Source organism: Poecile atricapillus, chromosome 28 (genome assembly GCF_030490865.1).
Source record: "Poecile atricapillus isolate bPoeAtr1 chromosome 28, bPoeAtr1.hap1, whole genome shotgun sequence".
In the NCBI taxonomy this organism is placed as follows: domain Eukaryota; kingdom Metazoa; phylum Chordata; class Aves; order Passeriformes; family Paridae; genus Poecile; species Poecile atricapillus.
The window spans coordinates 5,233,277-5,254,952 of NC_081276.1; the positions used below are offsets into that span (position 1 = coordinate 5,233,277).

Genomic DNA, 21,676 nt, shown 5'->3' on the forward strand with positions numbered 1-21,676 from the left:
AGAGCAGTTAAAGCATCACTTTTGCCGTGCAGAGGACTCTTCCCTCTCCCCCCATTAACCCACATGGTAAATGCCATCCGTGTTACAAAGCCAGGGTGAGCTCCAGTTCACAGCCCTACACTGGGAAAAGAGCTGCACATCCTACAGGAACGCCCAACCAGTGGCCACGGCAGGCTCCAGCTCATCACCTTCACTTGGCTCTGTACAATGCTCACGTGTTTCTAGGCCTTATGCCAAGCCTGAAGGTTTTTCTTAAATCCTTCAGTTTTTCAGGACCTCAAGTAAAATCAGTAGGCACCAGAGGTGACAAATGACTTAAGCTGGACTGTCCCCTCTGTGGGATCCACTGCAGACAAAGCAGTAACAAAACAGAGCAGGCTGCAAGGACAGAAACCCATCTCAGCTGTTGTGACTCCCACGATTTTATCAACTGTGTTGACAAAGCAGGATACATCACTGCTGGTGCTGGCTGAGGTCACCTGAACTCTGCCAGAGTTCACAAGTGTTTCAACAATGCACTCAGGCACTTGGTGAGATTCTTGGGGTTCTTCTGTGCAGGGCCATGAGCTGGACTCAATAATCCTTGTGGGTTCCTTCCAACCCAGGAGATTCTATGACTCTGGTTTCTGGCACTGTGGTCTGCTGGGAGCCTCACATGACCTAGGAGATAAGTCTTGAGCTTTGAAAGGACTTCACAGAAACCTCTCAAAATTTGCCAATTACATAAAAATACTTAAGTGCTCTGAACCCTTTGTAAGTTGTATCAATGCACCAGCCCAAACTGCCCCCACTCAAGTTGCTCAATGTGGTGCCAAGTGGCCTCAATTACCTCAGCTCAGGCAACCATGAATGAGATAAAAATCCATACACAGCTGTTCCGAGCCAATCCCATCACTGGAGGGCCGACACGACTAAACAGCATCTGAAGCAGTGCTGTGACTGTACTGCTGCCCAACTATAGCTGGAGAAAAACCAGCTATAAAATTCCTACAGCTCAGGAGGATGCTGTTAACTTGTCCTTAAAACGGAATCACAGTTCCATCCACAAATCAGGAATTCCACCCCAAAAAATAATTTAATAATAACTTAAATAATTGAATTAAATCACCTTGAAGTGATCTCATGCACAGAAACAAGACTGTTCCACCATACTGCTGGAGAGCTATATTTGATTTTTTTGGTAGGTAATAAACAGGTAGAGAAGCCTCCCAAGGTCACAGGATACTCCATATGTCGACAGCAGCAAGACAAAGTTGGTCCCTCATCATCATCACCCTGCAGCACACATGGCCAGGATGTTCTCCCATTCCGCAGGAAAGGGAGGAGGGAGAGCAGATTAAGGTGACCTACATTACTCCTGCTTTAAATATACAGGAGAATTGCTTTTATTTTACCTCCCTCATTCCTCCCTGGCCTTCCTGTCCCACATAGGGTTGGCAAGACCCCTGTACCTAGGTGGGATGTGCAGGTGGGGTGAACCCAACCTTAGCCAGGGAAGCAGAAAGCAAGTTTGGGCATTGAGCTTGAACTCCCAAGAAACTGACTTTGCAAACAGTGCTTTCAATGGAGATGACAGATGTTTCTGTGTCAGTCCTCAACTCCATCAGGTTGCACTTCACTGGTCTCAGTGGTTGGCTCAGCCACTAGAAATCTGGACCTTCACTTACTTGGGGTGACAGAATATAAAGCAGCAACTGAGAACAGCAAACTCCAAGGGAAATAAAAGTCTAACTACCAATTTAAACAACATCTTGTCCGGCAGCAAATGAGCAGGCAAAACAATCTCAACTAATTCTACTTCTGCAGAAGCACAACATGGTCACCAGCACAGTCTGACACATCCAAGACACACATTTTGAAGGGTAGCATCCTGATGTGCCCAAAGTTCAGGTCACACTAAGGAGGGGCTTCCAACATCAGCCCTGCTAAATGACTGTGAACTCAGGTCCCTGGCCCCAAAAGCAGCAGAACTCTTCTCCTACGGAAAAAAAAACAAAAAAACAACCCATGAAACAGCTGGGGAATTACTCTGATTTACTAAATTCAGTGAAGGAGTAGAGACCTGACTGGCTCCCAGCCCAGCACTCCCTTCCTCAGGTGAGCTGCATTTCCTCCAGGAGATGGCTGAGGTCAAAGCGCTACCAGATCTTCTGGAAAATAAATTAGAAGGTGTCTGCCATGGTACAGGAACACAGACTACTTGAATGTGAAGAGTCAGCAGTTTGACAAAGCTTTGTCTGAAAAAGCATTACTGAGTTTAAGTGAAGAGTTAACAGCTGCTGTGCCTAAACAGGCCCTCAGAGCACAAAAACTCATTTTGCAGGAGCCACCAAGACCCATGCAAGAGCTCCCACAGGAGAGCACAAGCAGGAAAGCTCTAACAGTGGCAGCCAGAGCACATGGCAGAAGCTGAACCAAACCTCATTCCCCCTGCATGGCTGGGAGAGGTAGAACATTATGCAGTAAAGCAAAAGGCAGTGTTTGAGCTCTGTGGAGTCTGACCAGTCTGAGTGAGCTCCCCACCAGCCACGGCGCCAGTGGCACCGTCCCAGCAGCGCTGCTGTGTTTTAATGACCACAAACAAGGCAAGCTGCCCTCATCTTGTAATCCATTAATTCCTCCCAGTTCAGGAGACTGGGTTGTTTCACTCAGAACAAAGACAGGAGCTGCTGCCTGTGCTGTTCCCATGCTCAGCTAATCTCCAGGCCCTTTCAGTCATGGATGTGGATCTGCCCAGACTGGTCTTGTGACAAACCCTGGGCCATGACCTGGTTCCCTTTCCTGGATCAAGGAGTGTCTTGGGCAACAGGAGCAGCTACAGTTGTGCTCCTGGAATGTGGGCCCTTGCCCTTCAAACACTCCTCAAGCAACAGGCAGGTCATCAGTGATGAAAGGCAAACAGCTGGCTTACAACTTTCCTTTTCTCCCAGGAAGTCTTCCCCACCCTCTCTAGTAGCAATTTCTGCAAAGAGAACATGAAGATTCTGCTGATTATAAAGGAAATGAGCACTGGGCCTCATCAATGAATCTGCAAAGCATTTACATTCCTCACACTGAATGCAAACCACTCAGACAGTGGTTGGACACAGCAAAGTTTGTTTCCTGCAACTCCAGATCCAAAGTTGAGCAGTTATCCAGAGGAACAGCACTTCTCCTAGGCATCTGCCAGAGGTGCAACTGTAAAGAACATGCCAGCTCCATTCTATAAAGGAACACAGCTCTTCAGCACATGTGGATTATTCCAGTCTGCTTTTGTGTTAGAGTAAATATTTAAGAGAACCTTTCACATCACACACTAACTCCCTAGTGGTACACATTTGTGGTTTTTTCAACAGAATTAGGAACGAGCAGTAGGTTTGCTGTAGCTGAAAGCTTGAGGCTTTCAAAGAAAGCTGGAAGAGAAGCAAAGAGACTCGCAGCCTCTCCCCAGAGCTGTGAGATAAAAACATATCATGGTAAGTGGCGTCCACTGGCATGGGCAGAGCTGGGAACACTGGTGCAACCCAGCACATTGACAGCTTCAGATTTCCTCCCCACCACAGTATGTCCTCTGACTCAGCCTGGTAATTCACCACAAGCCAGTGCCAAAACCCACATGTAAGCTGGGGAAGCCACAAGAACACACCATGGAAGACAATGACACTTAATTAGGGGTTGACAGCATTTTCTGCTAAATACGTGGGTGAGGAGACAGTAACAGAAAAGCTCCTCTAATCACTTTTAGCTTTTTAATTACAAAAAATGCTTTCCAGAAAGCTAGAGATTAATCCAGCTACTGACATCGCCAAAAAGTCAAACAAACAAGTGCCAGGCTGCTTAGAAACTGAGTATTTCAAAGACCCTACCTAAGAAGGAAAAGCTCCAACATCACCATACGATCACTGACTTGTGCAGGGCTCTTGGAGAAGCCAGGCTCCTGTCCACAGACTCAGTCTGCGAGTTCTCTCCAGAAGAGGTGGAAAGCTTGGGAGAGCCAGCAGCTGCTTTCCCTTTAGCACATGCTCTCCAGCCAGGCACATAAGCAATGCTGGGCTCTGATGAGGTTTGTGCTGATGGAAATCAAGACCAAGCCCACTTCACACAGGCCACAAGTTTGGCTTTTTACATGACCCTCTTCCTTATGCTTTTGTTTCATTTCAGCATTGAACAGCCTTTGGCTTCCAGGCCTTTGCAGTGCCTTGATTTCCCTCTCTGCTGTGTCTTTTCCTGTCTGAGTGCATTCCCGTGGCAGAAGAGCTGGCAGCAGAGGCTCAGCCTGGTGTGTGTCCTCATCCCAGCATTAGAGGGAAACACAAGAGTCTACACAGGCAACCTCAGCCAGCAGCAAACATCCAAACCATGCTTGGCCAGGAATTCTGCTTTGCCAAAGACTTACAGAACACTTTACTTTTCTTCTTTGAGTTCCTGCACTCACCACAGATTTAGAAATGGTGATATACCACAGAAATGTGTCTCTCAGTAAGAGCTTACACCAAACAACTAGGGCTTTGCACCTGCACAATGCTTCTGCCTAGTCCCACAGACATGATCTGACAATCAGTCTGATCTCACTAAAAGTTATGCTGTTGGGCACATTCATGAGGTGACCCAGCTTGTAGGCCTGGGAGATGGGTGAAGGACAGCAACACTGTCACCGGGTTATTAAACAAATCAAAGGGGACTATCAGAGATCTTGGTTAGAGATTTGGAAAGACTTAATGGGAAAAGAAAGGTGCCCACCTTGGCACCTGCTGCTCTGCAGCTGTTTATGAGTTTCAAGGCCAGTCTGGATGGGATTTGGAGCACCCTGGTCTAGCAGGTGTCCCTGCCCATAGCAGGGAGTTGGAATGAGATGGTCCCTTCCCACCCAAACCATTCCTTCATTCTAGGATTCAAACATTCTGAGTCACTTCTCTCCCAACATAAGCATCTTGGAGAAAAGGAGGTACCAAGGCCTCTGTTAAACCAGAGTGTGTCCCAGAACTGGCAGCCTGCTCCAATACCTGCTGCCCCCAGTGTCTTCCCTGGGACCCAGGGGAGATCTGTGAGTGCACCCATGGGATCAGACCATCTGGGATGGCAGGATCTGCTTTGGCTCCCACTTTCTGGCAGCCAAGATGCCAGAGGGAGCATCTCCTGCTAGCAACATGGCCAGCAGCTCCCTCCCCATGCTGTGGATGGGAGCATTGAGCATTCACTTCCACCTAAACAAAGTCAATCCTCCTTGCCCTGAGATTAGCAAATATTGCCCCCCCTCACTCTGCTTCTGACATTCCCCAGTGCAGTGCAAAAGGTGTAGTGATTTCTGCTTTTTGAGTCACAAGTTAATGACCCCCAAAGAACACCTGCAGCTCCCACATGCACAGATGAATAGATCTCCTACCAGCAGGTCCCAGCAAGCACATGGTACCACATTCATGTCAGGAGTGAGGAGCCTGCCAGGCCTCTAGAGATTAATTACAGTACATGGGAATACACTTGGCAGCCCAAAAGGATGGATGGGAATAATCAAACACTGACAAAGCTGAAGCAGCAAGTGATGAGAAGAGATCTCAAGTCTTTGTCAGGGTATCACACAGCCATGGCAGGAGTATTTCTAGAGTCAACTGGAGCTAACTGAAAGATGTGTCCATGAAGGAAGAGAGCGCTGGAATTCCTGCTGCTTTTCAGGCTACAACCACCTTATATGGGAAAACCATATTTATTAAGATTATGCATCTGGCAAGAGCCCATAATGGTCACGTCAGTGAATCACTTCAGTAATAGTTCCCAAATTATACACTGTTCATACTGAATCCACTCGGGTCACTCCCTCAGGAGCTCTTCCAGAGAGGCCCATGTGCCTCCCAAGTGGGATGAGGCAGTGGCAGCTCTGCCAGCCTCGGCCCCAGCAGTGGTGGAATGGGCTGTTATATATTGGTCAACACCAAATGCTGGCTAACGAAAATGAGACTAATCATTCCTTGCCCTGTATGTTCTTGGGGACTCATTCTCCAGCCTGCCCCGACACTGATACAGAGGGCTCAGCATCCTTTGGGTAGTGCCCACACCTCCTTGCTGTACACACTGCCGTTCCCAGCTCCCAGGCTCCATCACACCAGCTTCCCTGCATGCCGATTCATATCTTAGAGAACAATTAATTTGCCAGAGCAGCCTGAATTCTATTTTCATTGCCTTCCTCCTTCCCTGCAGCTGAGCTGTGACTTATTGACTGTGAAGTAACTGCAGGGTCTTTAAGAGTTCAAGGCACGGGGTGTTTTTCTGCCTGCTCCTGCCTGGCTGACTCCCTCTGTAATCATCCTCGCCAGCACCATTTCACGCCACAGAGGCATGTGACATCCAACTAAGCTGTGAACCATAATCATGCTGGGGATGATGTTTACATTTGATTTTCCCTCAAGCTGATAAGCTCTCTTCAATTTCCCCTCTCCATCGAGTTGGTATGAATTGAACTGCTTATGCCCCACAGGGTGGAATTCTTCTCTTATCTCTAATCTGCTCACTGAAAAAATTGCTTCAGCAACCCTTCAAAAGTCACTTCAAAGTTATCACTGCTAAGAGGTAAGAGCTGCAGTACTGTTTCTGGGCTGTCGCAATCAACGCTCTCCCAGTGCTTTTTGGAGACAGCCACACAGGTGCCACCACCACACAGAACACCTGGCTGAGGCCAGGATCTTCATTTTGCTCCTTCAGCCAGAGATACAGCAGGACAGCTGTCCAATACGAGTATAAATCCTTTCATAAAATCATTTCAGCTCCCTTAAGCATTAGAATTCGACCTTCAAGAACACAATGGAGGCTTCTGCTCTAGCTCTGGACCATAAGTGATGGGCAGACTCCAACAGGAGTGTGTAACAGGAGACCTGACCAACCGAAATAAATCTAATGTCAACTCTACTTCCCCATTAGACTGAGAATTTTCACTTTAGAAAGGAGATGGTGGAGGCCAGTTCTGCTGTCCAACACTTGGATAGTGACAGTTCTTCTGTAGTAAAAGCTCTCCCATAACTCAACCACCCTTGACAAAAAGGTTTCCAGACCCTGTGTCTCCAGACTGCACCTGGCTAGAGGAATGGTGATGTACCACTTGCTTACCCAAGCACCCCCAGGATCATGGCACCCCAGCCTAAACAAGCCTGGTACTGTCACCCCACAGCACCGTACCTCCCCACAACACCTCTGGCTCCTGCCCACAGCTCACCAGAACCTTGGAGCAGCCCCTTACACTCCCTGCAGCCCCTCCCCAGAGCATGAGGGTACAGATTCAGGGAGAGGGCACAACAAGCATCTGCACCCATTAGATTTTGAAACTCCCTTTCAATTAGTTGGTCACAAAACTTTTTAAAACTTCGAAGCCAAGGTCTCAGGAAGGGATGAATTTGGCCTGTGTGTTCATAAATGAGCCCTGCTGCTGGCAGTAAGTGAGGTTTTCTCCCTCAAAGCATGAGATTTCCCTTCAGAACACTCAGTACCTTAAGTCAACTTACTGCCAAGGCCTCCCAAACTTCCAGCCCTTCTCCATGCAGTTTTACTTCTGAATCAGACTAACTGGTAATTTTTCTGTAATTACTGAGGGCTTGGGGAAGGTGTTTGCTGGCCTGAGCCACAGTCTGGATTAACCCTGCCATGTTGTTCAGGTAGAGTACAGCACCCAGATGCTCCTCTCCAGCCAGGAGCCAGGTAGCAGGTTTCAGCCACGCTGCTGATCCTTCATCAACAGCACATGCAGAGCAGTGAGCACAAGGGGAGCAGTGTGAAGCGCCCACATAGGTGGGTGATGGGCACTTCAACACCTCCACAGAGCAGCAAAGGCACCATTATGGGGATTTGTCACCCAGTTCAGACCATAGAGCAGTGACAACCCCAGACCTGCACCACAGCCTACCCTGTGCGTGTGCAGCCATACCTTCCTACAGCCCACCAAAGGCCACCTCCATCCCCCAGGCTTTGCTCTTCTCCAGCAAAAACTCATTTGCTGTTGTGCACGTTGCCCCCAGCCCCCCGGGAGCTCCAGCTGCAAGTGCAGCTGAGGCCGAGTGACACAATCTGGATGCTACCCAAGTGAGGAGTAAGCAACTTGACTTGAGAAGTCAAAGCTTCAGTGAGATTACTGGCTCTGTTTCATCTTTTTTACTATCAGCATAAGGTAGATAGCCTACAGGTTCTTCAACTCAGATTTACGTGTTCACAGAAGAAAAAAAATACACGGTCCCTGCTTAAACCCTTCCTGAGCAACAGTCTCCATAGACACTTTGACTAGTCGTGAGCAACGACCCTCTATCCTCCCCAACAAACAGGTATGTGACAGAGAAATCAGAAGGACAGATTGTATTTTAATTGTTCATTGGTGTCCCTCCCCATGGCAGAAGGGTGGAACAAGATGGGCCTTATGGTCCCTTCGAAACCAAACTGTTCTGTGACTCTGATCAGCAAGAGGTTCCCTCTCACTCCGTTGGCATCACCTGCCACCCCTACCTGTGCTGGGAGAACACTCCCAAAAAGAGGTGCAAGGGTGTGCGTGGCCTTGGGAAGGCAGGCTGCAGGCTGCCACCCCCTGCATTTCTTTGCAGCACCGAGGAACTGCAGCAGGACAGCTGGGGACAGCTTCCCTCAGCCCAAACCTCGGCACCTCACCCAAAGTTACACACTACACCCACACCCCCGGCGTGACAAATGACATCAGCGAAACGAGCACGGCTTCCACTGTAATTAGCTGGTTTTCAGAAGATCTAATGATGCTCATTTAAAGGCGTGACGACACGGAGATCGCTGGCATCACACAGCCAAGCCCTGTGAGCACCCCGGACTCCAGCAGGTGCCCGGAGCTCCGCGTCAGGCCTGCGGAACAATGTGTCAGCCCGGCAGCAGCGGGGCTGAGCATCACGGGCACGGCTCAGCCAACAATCCTGAGGCTGTTAATGAACTAGAAACAATTAGGCAGCAGCGGAGGCGGGGGCAGGTGCACAGGTTCCATGGCTCCATCCTGCCACTCAGAAAGCCCAAACCTTTTGCTAATGCCGCTGCCGGGCTCGGGCTCGCTCTGGGCTCTGACAAACGGGCCCCCTCCGCGGGAGGGACCCCTGCCGGCGGCAAAGCCCCCCGCCCCCACTGCCAGGGTCTGCCCGGCCCCTCGAGCAACCCCTCCAGCCCTGTGGGAGCGACCTCCGAGAGGGGACGGGACAGGACGGCCCCACCACGGCCTTCCAGGCCCAGCCGAGGCCGGTTCGGGGCCTGGCAGTAGTGCTGGAGGTGGGCGGCCTGCGCCCCGCACGGTGGTCCGGGCGTCGCCGCTGCCCCTCGGAGCTCCGAGATGCCCGAAGGCAGAGACGGGGGAGCCCCATCCCGGTGTCCCCCGGTGTCCCCCGGTGTCCCGGGAGTCCCGCGCTGGGGGCGGAACCATCCCGGGTCCGGGGGAGAAGGGGGGAAAGGAAGCAGCAGTTGGACGGGACCACGCGGTGGCTGGGGGGGGGCGCACTCCGGGAACGGGGGAGGCTGGACCAAACCACTCCGAGCACCCCGTGGGGGGGCCCTGCCGGGGTTACGGCCGGGCTGAACCACTGCGAGCCGGCGGGACACGGGGACACGCCGGGGGTCGGCCGGGTGGGGGACAGCCAGGGGCGGCCCCCGGTGCTCGCGGCACGTTACCTCCTGACGCGTCCGGTCCCCCTACGCCGGCCTCCGGAGTGATGGCACCGGCACTCGCCGCGGCCGAACCCTCCGCCTCCTCAGGCACCTCCAGCTCCATGGCGGCCGCGGGCAGGCGCAGCCCCGGGGCAAGACAGGCCCCGGACAGGCCAGCGCCCGCCGCCGCGCTCCTCCCGCGTACCGGCCGCGGCGCGGGGGACCCTGGGAGCGCCGCGGACCATAGAACGCGGGTGGCGCCGCGGCCAGACACGCCCCGAACAGTGCCGGAAGTACAGCGGGGCTTTTCCGCTGGAGTTAATTGCGATGCAGCGGGGGGCTGTCGCGATCGCGAGGGCAGTGGGATTCGAAGCGGGGGACGGATAAGGGAGGCCGCAGCAACTCCCGCCGCTCCCTCACGGTGCGGCGGCGGCGATACCTTCGGCGGAGGGGGAAACACCACAGGGTGGAGGGCGGGGCCTGTGGTCACCATGGCACCGGGGCGGGGCTCCGTTGGGGGCGGGGCCTGCCAGTCAGTTGCTATGGCAATGGAGGCGGGGCTCCCGGGGTGGGGAGTCTGCCGTTCGCCATGGCGGCGGGGGCGCGGCCTGTAGGTGCCCATGACAGCGGGGGCGTGGTTCAGGCGGAGGGGCGGGGCCAGGGCGGGGGCGTGGCCGGCTCTGCACGGCGGAGCCCATGCGCCCCGTCCCGTCGCGGCTCGGTTCCCACCGCGCTGGCCCTGCTGGACCGGGGCCTTCCAGGAGCCTTCCCGGTGCCGGGTGCCGCCTACCCGCCCTCCCCACACCCCGGTCTCCGAGAGCTCCCGGTAGTCTCACAGTTCGCCGGGCTGGACCGGGCCTGCCGTGCACCGGGACCCGGACACGCTCCCTCCTCCCTGCGCGGCCCCGGCACCGTTCAGCGCCGCCGGTTCTCAGCCCGGGCCGGAGCCCAGCTCCTACCGGCCCCGCGGCACCATCTAGTGGCGCCGCCTGGCCCGGGTCAGCCCCGGGGCGCGGGTCAGCTCGGGCCGGCCCCGCCGGTTCTCGGAGCCCTGGGGCCACGCGTGTCCCTGATGGGGAGCCGCGGCTGGGTGGCAACGCTGGGGCCACCGGCGCTAATGAGACTGCTTGGCGGCGCCGGCCCCCGCCAGAGGGGCTCCCGACTGCGGCTGGTCCTGGGGAGCGGCGGGAGCGGCTCCAGGCTCCCCGCGGGGCTCGGCCGGGTGCAGCCGGTGCCGAGGAGCGAGCGGAGGGGCAGGCGGCGGCATGGCCCCGGCTCCGGGGTGGCGGCTGCGGGCCGGGGGCTTCCGCAGAAACTGGTCTCCCCACACCGCCTCGGCGCTGGGCTGGGAGCGGTACCGGCCTCGGCGGGAGGAGAGCCGCGGCGTGGACCTGATCGCTGTCGCAGCCAGAAAGCGGCCCCGTGGGACGAGGGATGACGGGGACCTGGTCCTCAGGTGCGGACAGGAGCACGGGAAGAGAAGGAGACGGGGCAGCAAGCCATCACCAGCTTCCCCCACGCCTCCCAGGACAGGGATCCCTAGGCTGACTCCTTTGTCTGTCCCCTCTTGGGACAATGGGTAACGCTGAGAGGGTTTGGGAGTCGGGGGCAGAGTCCCACCGCTTCTCTGGACAGGGCAAGGATTGGGGGCGGGGGAACCCCTTTCCGCAGACACCGCCACCACCAGCATCCTGGGAGCCTGTCCCGGTGCAGCGCTGGGAGGACGATAAGTGCAGGTGGCTGAGCCACCATCACGGTGGAGGACACCAGGGACGGCTCTCCGGGAGACCTGCTGTGCCCGGGAAGCTGCCACGGGACACCCTTCCTGCTCTTTCCCCGCTATAGGCAGAGTCTGGGCCACAAAGGGTTACGCAAGGCACCCTGGAGTGACACCACTGCCACCAGCCCGGGAGCTCAGCTCCTTCCTGGTCGGATCCCAGGCTCGGTGAGTGCCTCATTCTGTCCCCCGGGATCTGTCGGCCGTTCTTTCTGGCTCTCAGCCGTGCTTTTTACCTGGGGAACCGGCCGTGCTTTGTCCCTCTCTGGGTGGCTCCTCTACTGACCCTCCTGGGGCTCTCCCCCGTAGCAGGGAGATACCCCGGAGGATCAGAGCTCCACGCCCCGGGGCTGGAGGACGTGCCTCTCTGCTGCTCATTTACACTCGGTCCGGAGCAGCCCTTCCAGAGAGCTTTCCCCAGAGCAGGGGGTCGGGATCGCTCTTTGGGTGGGGTTGGGATAGAGCAGGCTCTGGAGGGATCCGGGACCTCCGTGCTGCACGGCCAGGACCAGAGAAGGGACGAGTGGTTTTGCAGCACTGGCTGACAGCAGGGACCTCGCTGATCCCAGGAGGGCTTTGAGGTTCTCAGGATGAGGATCCCTATCAGGGGAGGGAGGATTGGGGAACATTATGGGTGGTGGGGATGTCTGTGTGCACGGCTGAGGTGGATACTGTGTGTCACTTTCCAAATAAATGATCCCCTGACTCGTTACTGTCCCCATGATGGGCATTGTTGGTGGCTTCACCCGGGGCCAGGCACAGCCCCGAACTGGGGACCTGGCAGCGGGGCGAGCTGCCCCGACACAGCTTGGCTTTGTTTGGCGTCAAAACCCCTGGGAGAAGCTGCCACGGTACCTGTGTGGGGCAGCGTGGGGCGGTGTGGTGCTTCCAGTGCTGCTGGTGCCCGGTGCTGCGTGTGTCGGGCTGGGCCGTGGTCAGCTCTGCCCAGATACTGCCTCTCCCTGCGGGGCCATTCCAGGTGCAGGCTGGTTTCTGTCGCAAACCGGCTGAGCCGGCTCCTCCTGCTGCCAGCCTTGGCCTTTGGCTGGTGCAGGCCCTCCGCCAGGTCCTGGGGGGAGACTGGGGACAGGGCTTGGTGGCGCTAGAGCTGCTGCCATCCCCATGCTGCCCCAGTCACTGCCTGAGGAGAGCAATGGGGAGCAGTGGAATGCAAGTTTGTGGCACTATGATGGTGGGACAGTCGTGGGAGCCAGCTGGGGACAGTGAGAGGCTGTATTGGGTGGCATCAGGGATGGCTCTGGCACAGCAGATGCCACCACCCTAGAGTGGGGATGATCTGGCTGTTCAGGTTGGTGTCTCTAGGACCTATAGCTCACACCACACAACCTGCTGGTGTCTAGAGAGCACAAACAACACTGGTGACACAGCTGAAACCACCCCAATGCAACACTGGGAGTTCCTGTTTATTATCAGCTTTCCCAGTGCCAGGACAGTGGGTGCTGCCACACTGGGGTCCTGCCCAGCCCCAGCTACCCCCTGGTCCCACGTGTCCCTGGGTGGCAGGGAGGCACTTGGGCTGGTTTCGGCAGCTGGTGACGCAGAGGGAACTCTGCCCTCCACACCCATGGCTGCAGCCTGCCTGTCGGGTGAATGATTACCCCAGGCCTCCCCCGACCCTCCCCAGGGCTACAGTGGGTCTTGTGTCAGGGACTCAGGCTGATCTCATTTTGGGGGCTCAGCCAGATGCCTCATCACTGCTCCTGCCGGGGCTGCCTGTGGGATGTCCTTGTGCTGGGGCTGAGCTGCTTCACTTGCCCAGGGCTGGCTGCCCACTGCCAGATCCCTGATGTGGCATCACCCCAGCATTGCCCACGAGATGTCTCTGTGTCCCACCAAAGCTGCCCCACGGCCAATTCTTGTGGAGGCTTGTGGAGGTTTTGAGTTCCCTGTGACACCAATGTGGGCATATCTGGCTGGGCTTGAGGGTTGCTGAGCTGCACTGGGGACTTTTAGGAATGAGCACAGCCACTCCAGAGTCCTTGGACACCACAGCTGTGTGGTGCCATGGGAACTGGGGGTGTTCAGTTTGGAGAAGGGTGTTCAGAGGACCTCACTGCTCTCTACAGCTCCCAAAAGGAGATTGTAGTGAGGTGGGGATCAGCCTCTTCTGCCAAGTGTCCGGACCAGAGGAAACTGGCTTCAAGTTGCACCAACAGAGGTTCAGATTAGATACTAGATAAGTTTTTTCACTGAAAGAGTGGTCAGGCAATGGAATAAGTTGCCCAAGGAGGTGCTGGAGGTATCATCCCTGGAAGCATTCAAGAGGCATCTGGATGTGGCACTTGAGGACATGGTTTAGGGGTGATTATGGTGGTGTTGGAGTGACAGTTGGATTTGATAATCTCTTCCTGCCTTAATGATTCTGTGAGCCCTGATTGAAGTGGCCTGTCCCTGTCCCACCCCATGGGAACTGGTGGGAGGCTCTGGTCCTGCTGTCTCCTACCATCATGGGGAACACATCTCTCTGGGTTCATGCTGACATTCCCTCCAGGGAGCCAGGAGCCGCTGGAGACCCCTGGGCCCGTCTCAAGAGTTTCAGCCTCAAAGGGACATTATTCTGTCAGTCAGGCTCATCAGCCTTAAATGGTGAAAAACATTGGATTTAGGGAAAACCCAGGAAAACCAAATGGTGAAACTGGGGCAGTGGTGCTACCAAACCAGCTGGCAGAGCTGCTGGAGGCCAGAGTGGGTGGACAGGCACTGAAACACCATCCAAAGCAGCACCCCCAGGCCTGCCAGCTCCAGGAGGACAGAGCAGACCATGAGGATGGCATGGACAGTGGGTCCCAGCCATGGAGATGAGTCCTGTCCTTGCCCTCCCCTTCCATGAACACATGTCTGAGGGGATGGAGATGGACCCCCAGGGGGTGATTTCACGGTGCACAGAGGCAGCTCTGGGTTTGGAGCCCTGCAGGGTTAGCTGGGATGTGACATAGCTGCCATTCCTGGTGTCCTGGCACCATGGGACTCTGTCCCATGCAGCCTCACAGTCCCTGGTGCTTATGGCTCAGTTTTGCTGCTGCTCTTTGTTGCAGCCTGATGTTGGATTGAGGAAGGGGCCAGCAGCTGCAAAGAGGAGCCGGAGCCGGTCAGAGCCCCCTGGCTGTCCGGCTGCCACCATCACTCTCCCTAGCTTGTGCTGGTGGGTACCCACCATGGAGGAGATGGTGATCTGGGAGCAGCACACAGTGACACTGAGCAAGGTGAGTGTCACCTGGGGTGACCCCACTGTGGGAGGGGACAGGGTCTATGGGGTCAATTCTGTCTGACCTCCATTCTGCCCACACCCACTAGGACCCTCACCGGGGCTTTGGATTTGCTGTCTCTGGAGGCCGTGACCGTCCCAACAGGATAACGGGGGACACAGCGGTGTTTGTTTCAGATGTGGTGTCTGGGGGACCGGCAATGGGGCAGCTTCAGTGAGTGCTTGGGGACATGGGGCCATAGCAGGTGCTCGCTGCCAGCAAGGGTGAGAAGGATGGAGAATCACTCCTGCTGGGACAGGGCCAGCACCACTGTTGCCCTGCCTGGCTGGAATGGGATCCCTTGGGGTACGCTCACCACCCCACCAGCTCCCTGGACTGGGAGCTGTGCCTGCAACAGAGTCACAGCTGCATTTTCCCTCCCAGGAGGAAGGATCAGATCGTGATGGTGAATGGTCTTTCCATGGAGAATGTCCCATCCTCTGTTGCCATCCAAACACTTAAAACCTGTGGCAAGATTGCCAACATTGTGAGTGTGCTCTGTGGTGGGATGGGACTGGTGTCATGCTTACACTGTGCCTGTCCCCATCCCAGATCCCCTGTCCTCACATGCCCAGGGTTTGGGGCTTGGGAATTGCTGCAGGGACAACTGGCAGAGACAGCTGTACCTATCATCCTCTCCTGCTCACTTTGCACCTGCAGACACTGAAAAGACCAAAGAAGATTCACCTCCCTATGAGCAAGAGCAGCCCTGGGTCCCCTGCTGTGGCCCGGCACTATGACTCAGACAGGCTGCACCGCTCCCGGGATGACCTGGATCAAAGCCAGGGCTATGATGGGGACTCATCCAGTGAGAGGAGCTCTGGTCACCACCACAAGCCAGTGTCACGGAGCCGGAGGCGAAGCCAGGACAGCAGCCACTGGATGCAGAGTAGCTCAGATCGGAGAGGCCACAGCCGACATTGTTCTGCCAATGCCTTTGGTCAGGATGGGGACACCAACGGGCTGGCCCTGGTGTCAGGCTTCAAGCGCCTGCCATGCCAGAATGTGCCAACGAAGCCCATCACATCAGTCCTGGTGAAGCAGAAGCAGAATGAAGGTGAGGTCCTACTGCTCCTGCTGTCCCTGGGTCTTGTTGCATGATTTTTAGCCATGCCTTCCCCCAGGGAGGTGACAATAGTTGGGTGGGTGCCAGGGCCTGGCTGCAGCAAGCCATGCTGGTTGCACTAAACCTCCTGCCCTCAGCTGGGAGCTACAGAGCTCAGCTTTGGGGCTTGCCAGTACCCCAAGGGGAGCTGGGGCTTGTGGGGATTGTGCCGAGGAGGAACCTTGAGGGGGTCTTGCTCTGCTGCCTGACTCTGCTACCATCATGGGTCTCTCTGGTGCAGAGTATGGCCTGAAGCTGGGGAGTCAACTCTTCATCAAGCACATAGTGGAGAGCGGGCTGGCGGCCAAGGGCAACTCCTTGCAGGAGGGAGACCTCATCCTGAAGGTATGGGGGCCCCAGGGTGCAGGGGGCACTGGGGGTCTCATCTGCCGCTCTTTGGAGGGCTTGTCCCTGGTTGGTGTCACTGCAGGGCCCAGCCATGGCCATGCTGGATGCAGTTCTGTCTGTGCCCACTCCCTGCCCCAGCCCCCCTGGCTGTTCCAGGGACCCTGCAGGGGCTCTCAGGGCCCAGCTCCCTGCTCGTGGCATGTCCTGCTGGCACAGTGGGGTCATGTCCACCCCACTGTCCCCACCATGTGTGGTGCCTCACTGTGTGTCTGTGTCCCCACTGGACACGTGTTTGTCAGATAAAACGATACTTAAAGTATTTGGAGAGGAGGAAATAGAAGGGAGGGAGACCCTTTATTAGCACACCTGATCCAGGCAGACCCATGGCTGCTGGGAACTGGTGCCAAAATGACTCTGAGGTAAACAGAAGGGATTACATCCCACGATCTGTTGGGAAAAGCAGCTACTACTCAGGGACATCCCAGCCCCAGGGACAGCTTGGGGCCTGACTCCCCGTACCAGGCCAGGGCATGGAAGGACAGTGCTGGGCCCAGGGCAAAAGAAAACAGCTTCAGGTGTCTGAGGGGTCTGTGCAATCCTGCCTCCTGGCAGAGCCCCAGGCAGGTGGAAGTGGGTGTTAACGAACCATGCTAATGTTTCCTCTGTACAGAATGAGGTCATACTGGGAAGCAGCCAGAAACAGGGAGACAGAATAGGTGAAGCTGCAGCAGCTGGGGCTGGGCTGGAGGGCCTGGGAAGGGACCAGGAAGATGGCAGGCAGAGCATCCTGTCCCACTTCTTGGGGGTGTTTTTCTTAGGAGCAAGTGCCCTAAGGTCTCCTACTCTGTCCCTCCAGATCAATGGGGTAGCCAGCCAGGACATGTCCTTGGCTGAAACCCAGCAGCTCATTGAGCGAACCGAGGGAATCCTGACCCTGCTCATCCTCCGTGACCACCGGCAGTTCCTGGTCAACATCCCTGATGTTGACAGCCAGAGCGACAGCTCCCAGATGGATGGTGAGGAGACACGGTGGCAGGGCCAGGGTCAGATACACAGCACAGGGGCTGCATGGCCACTGATGCATCTCCCCTCCTGTGGCTGCAGATATCTCAGACATCGACTCTGAGCTGTCCAACCCGCCATCTCCATTGGTCTCCCCACGACCTCCAGCTGCTGCCAGGACAAATTCATCGTAAGTCCCACACTGTCCCCATGAGCCCCTCTGTCCCCTGGCAGATCCTGTTGTGTTCTCCACCTGTCTGGAAATGCTGGTTATCCATTCCTAAGCCGATATCCCCAGAGCTGGCCATTCCCAGCTTGCTCTGCTGTCTCCACTGCCCGTGCGTCCTGCCTAAATCCTGTTTGACCTTGTTCCAGGGAGAGGAGACGATCGAACAGGGAGCCTGTGGCTGAGGTGACTGTAGCTGATGCTCAGGGCCCAGGTGAATGGACTGGCCACTGAAGGGGCTCCAGGCTCTCCAGTGCATCTTCACTGCCCAAAGCCTTAGCAGAGCCATGCCAGGGCTCCCTGTGCCTTGGCACAGCCACTACTGCTCCTAAACCAGCTCTTCTTCCTGCAGACCTTCTGGAAGCTGTGGAATGGGATGGCCACAGCCCCACTGCCCAAGCTGCCCACAAGGATGGGTATGTCTGCAAGAGGCAGGGCCAAATGTCTGGGGGACATGAGGAGCTGCTGTGTGATAGGGTCAGCGCCTCCCTGTCCTGTCCTTGCATGTGTGTCCCAGCACCACTGGGTTGACTGTACTTCCCTGTGGCAGGTACAGCACCAACTTCAGGATTGTGCGGTTTGTGAAGGCCAAGAGTGTGGGGCTGCGGCTGACAGGTGGCAACGATGTGGGCATCTTTGTGTCGAGCGTGCAGGAGGGAAGCCTAGCTGACAGCCAGGGCGTTCGGGAAGGTGACCAGATCCTGCAGGTACCTGAAGCTGAAAATGCTCCATATGCTGCTGCACCTGGACTGGCCCCAGCCCTTTTGGGTCCAATATCTCCCCAGGGTATCACCTCCAAGGTGACAGGGACCAATTTCCTCTCCCACTCTGCCCTGGGCACTGCTGTCCCTAGGGCCCCTGCTGGTGCCCATGCCTTCTGTCCTGCTGGCAGGACCATGTCCAAGTGCTTTTCTGTGGCAGGTGAATGACACAAGTTTCGAGAACCTGACCCGTGAGGAAGCTGTGGAACATCTCATGGCCCTGCCCCCAGGCGAGGAGGTCACGCTGTGGACTCAGAGCAAGCAGGACAGTGAGTGGTGACCAGGCTCATCTTAGGCTTGTGCCTCTCCATCCTCTGTCTTTCCTGGGCAAGCATCACACCTGCTGGACTTGCCACAGCCCTTCCTGTCCCTGCAGGGTGGTCTTTCTTCCCCCCTCTTCCTCCTCCTCCAGAGAGCGGATGGGAGGGGACTAGACCATCCCAACCCTGTTTGTGCTTTGGCTTCCTGGAGCACAGGGGCTTTCTGCCACTGCTGCTCAACCTGGGCCAATGTGCTGGGCAGTCAGATTCCACTGTCCCCAGCATACCATGGGAGGAAAGGGTGTCCCCAATACCCTCCTTAGCAGCAAGGGCTACTGTGGAGCCTCCCAGCCAGCCTAGTGCCTTCCCAGATCTCTCCAGGCTCTTCTTCCTCAGCTACCTCTTCCCCTGATGGTCCCTCTTGCCCTGGGCTTCAGTTTACAGGAAGATGATCTTGTCCAACGTGGGTGACTCGTTCTACATCCGGACACACTTTGACTTTGAGAAGGATACGCCATCAGGGCTCAGCTTTGTCCGTGGGGATGTGTTCCATGTGCTGGACACCATGTACCGGGGCAGGATGGGGAACTGGCTGGCTGTGCGCATCGGCAGGGACCTGCAGGAGCAGGAAAAGGGCATCATCCCCAACCAGAGCAGGTAGGGATGGAGCCAGGAACAGCCCCTAGACAAGCAGAGCCAGAGAAGGCTCCCAAGTGAGCTGGGGACATGGATGATAGGCTCAGTGAAAGGCAGGGCAAGGGCTTGAGGGACAGTGGTGGGAAGCGTGAGCTGGTAAAATCCCTTCTCAGGGTGGTGGGGCAACTGACAGTCAAATTCTCCAAAGTCCCAGAGACAGAAGTCTACCACAGCCTCACCTGGCTGTGCCACCGAGCAGGGGTGCCAGCTTCTCCTGACCTGCTCCTCAAACCCAGAGGCTGCAGGTCCTGAGCCCTCTCCTCTCCCAGGGCCGAGCAGATTGCCAGCCTGGAGTCGGTGCTGAAAGCCACGTCTGGTGCCAACCCCTCTGGGGCAAGGGCCGAGTTTTGGAAGCTGCGGGGCTTGCGGGGAGCCAAGAAGATGCTGCGGAAGAGCCGGGAGGACCTGTCTGCCCTCACAAAGCAGGGGCACTACCCACCATATGAGAGGGTGGTCCTCAAGGAAGGTGGGCACCAGGACAGCCTGACCCACCTTGGGGACATTGGTCCTGGGGCTGCCCTGCTGTGGATGCTGATGGGCCCCCCTCTCCTGGGAGAAGCGGGGCAAGTTGCAGGCCTGTGGGCACCATGAGGAGCAGGGCTGGGTGCTTAGGTGCTGGGAGCTCTTCCCTTGCCCCCCAGTCACCATGAGCACCTCTGTCCTCCCACAGCCAGCTTCAAGAGGCCAGTGGTGATCCTGGGCCCCATCACAGACATTGCTGTGCAGAAGCTGAGCAGGGAGCTACCCGAGCTGTTTGAAATTGCCCGTAAGTGCTCCCACACTGGGGAGAAAATGATATCCAGCAGCCAGACCCTGTAAGAGTTCCTTACCTTTGGCTCCCTCCCTATGACACCCCAACACTTTCCTGGGCTCATTTGACCTCCCCCCTGCTCTCCCTGAGGGACACAGCCCTGGGGCTGGGCATGGCCATGCCCAGGCTGGGGCTGTCGGAGCTGCAGCCCCTCTCATGCCCCATCTCTGTGTCCTGCAGCAAGTGTGCCCCGAGATGGGGCATCATCCAAGGTCATCAAGCTGGATTCGGTGCGGCAGATCGCAGAAAAGGTGAGACCTTTCCCGTGTCCTTGGAGCCAGCTGGGGCCTGTGGAAAGCCCATGGTCCCCATCCCTGCTCCCAGCAGGGCTGATGGCTGTGCCCTGCCCCAGAACAAGCATGCCTTGCTGGACATCACGCCCTCAGCTGTGGAGCGCCTCAATTATGTGCAGTACTACCCAGTGGTGGTGTTCTGTGAGCCTGAGAGCCGGCAGGGCATCAAAGCCATGCGGCAGTGGCTGGCGCCTGACTCCAGGAAGAGCTCCCGGCGCCTGTATGCCCAGGCCAAAAAGATGAAGAAATACTGCAGCCACCTCTTCACAGCCACCATCAGCCTCAGTGGCAGCGGCAATGCCTGGTACGAGCAGATCCAGGACATCGTAAGGACACAGCAAAGCCAGCCTGTCTGGACAACAGCAGAGCAGGTATGGGCATGGGCTCTCTGTGGCAAGGCTTGGCCTCCTGGGGCTCCAACCAGGCAGGTGATGGGGCTGCACATGGCCCCCCATGGCTGGGGTCTCATGTCCCTGTCATCCCCACCCCTCAGGCAGATGTAGCACCCGAGGACAGTCTGTCCCTGCTGAACCCCCCAAGCACAGTGGCCTCAGGCTACCTGACATGTGACAGCCACGCCAACAGCGACTACGATGACACAGACGGGGAGGCGGGCGCCTACACTGACGGCGAGGCAGAGGATGCCTATGACCAGCCCGGGCTGGCCCGTTCCTCTGAGCCAGCACAGCTGGCCCCGAGCCATGGCCTGGACTCCTCCGAGCCAACGCAGCTGGCTCCAAGCCACAGCCAGCGTGAACAGGTGTGTTGTCCCAGACTGGTACAAGAGCCTAGTGGGGCAGAAGAGGGTGGCAGAGTGCCTGGCTCTGGAGTATAATTCCCATCCTCATGGCACAGGCAGGGTGTCACCTCTGGCTGCTGCAGGGTCCATGTCCTGCTCTGGGTGTCCAGGGGCAAATGCCCCAGGCTGGGGCACAGCCCCTGCCCTGCCCCTGACCTCTCCCATCTCTTCTTCCCCAGGTGCCTGAACGGCCACAGCAGGGCAGGCGCTATGACAGCATCAGGTACCCTGCCCAGGGGTGGGGATGGCAACCACCCAGGGCTGGGCACAGTCCCAGAAGGGCACTGTTCCTGTCACACAGAGCCATCACCACCCTTCTGTCCCCCAGGGAATATGAGCACGAGGCAGTGAGGAGGAGGTTCACACGGGCCAGGGATGACTCGGACCAGGATGAAGGCTACGAGTGGGGCCCAGCCACAGATGTATAGTGGCACTGCTGGCCTGTCCCTCCGGGCCCTGCACAACAGCTCAGGTAGTACCCCTGTGGCCAGGCTGGGCTGGGCCCAATCCAGCTATACCCTACATCACCACGTGCCTGCACTATCATGTGCCTCCTTCCCTTTTGGCCACAGCCACTGCTACTGGAATAAAAGGGATGTTTGGATCAGGATGGGCTGTTTCTGGGGGTGCAGGATGGCAGAATACAGGGCCTTGCTGGGACCCACACACCTCCCTGGCCGGTGGCCCTGCGTACAATGAGGCATCACAGGGGGAATTGGGGCCTGGCACCAC

General features: G+C 56.7%; 2 protein-coding genes across 7 annotated transcripts in view; one reads left to right on the forward strand and one right to left on the reverse strand.

Moving 5' to 3' along the window:
• PIP5K1C (phosphatidylinositol-4-phosphate 5-kinase type 1 gamma) overlaps positions 1–10,040 on the reverse strand; it is a 49,630-nt gene extending 39,590 nt beyond the window's left edge. For 5 of the 6 annotated variants that reach the window (XM_058858829.1, XM_058858827.1, XM_058858828.1 and 2 more), the window contains exon 1: positions 9,625–10,040. In XM_058858829.1, the coding sequence (XP_058714812.1) occupies positions 9,625–9,724 (100 nt within the window). In that variant the 5' untranslated portion in view covers positions 9,725–10,040. The remainder of the gene's footprint in view (positions 1–9,624) is intronic. The other variant, XM_058858830.1, reaches the window with a different exon arrangement.
• A 697-nt stretch (positions 10,041–10,737) lies between these two features.
• Positions 10,738–21,621, forward strand: TJP3 (tight junction protein 3). The gene is made up of 21 exons (XM_058858820.1): positions 10,738–11,056; positions 11,446–11,545; positions 14,434–14,601; positions 14,693–14,817; positions 15,028–15,130; positions 15,304–15,700; positions 15,990–16,093; positions 16,953–17,112; positions 17,201–17,288; positions 17,474–17,538; positions 17,677–17,740; positions 17,875–18,031; positions 18,246–18,354; positions 18,783–19,002; positions 19,311–19,507; positions 19,712–19,807; positions 20,033–20,103; positions 20,205–20,516; positions 20,639–20,905; positions 21,124–21,167; positions 21,273–21,621. The coding sequence occupies exons 1-21, from the start codon at positions 10,866–10,868 to the stop codon at positions 21,370–21,372; spliced, it is 3,138 nt and encodes a 1,045-aa protein (XP_058714803.1). The 5' UTR covers positions 10,738–10,865; the 3' UTR covers positions 21,373–21,621.
• The last annotated feature ends 55 nt before the right edge of the window (positions 21,622–21,676 follow it).

Bases quoted from the DNA above. Each gene is read 5' to 3' on its own strand.
- TJP3 (XM_058858820.1), top strand. From the start codon at position 10,866: ATGGCCCCGGCTCCGGGGTGGCGGCTGCGGGCCGGGGGCTTCCGCAGA. The intron at 11,057-11,445 runs GTGCGGACAGGA...TCCCCGCTATAG, and splicing joins GACGGGGACCTGGTCCTCAG to GCAGAGTCTGGGCCACAAAG. The intron at 17,289-17,473 runs GTAAGTCCCACA...ACCTTGTTCCAG, and splicing joins GCTGCCAGGACAAATTCATC to GGAGAGGAGACGATCGAACA.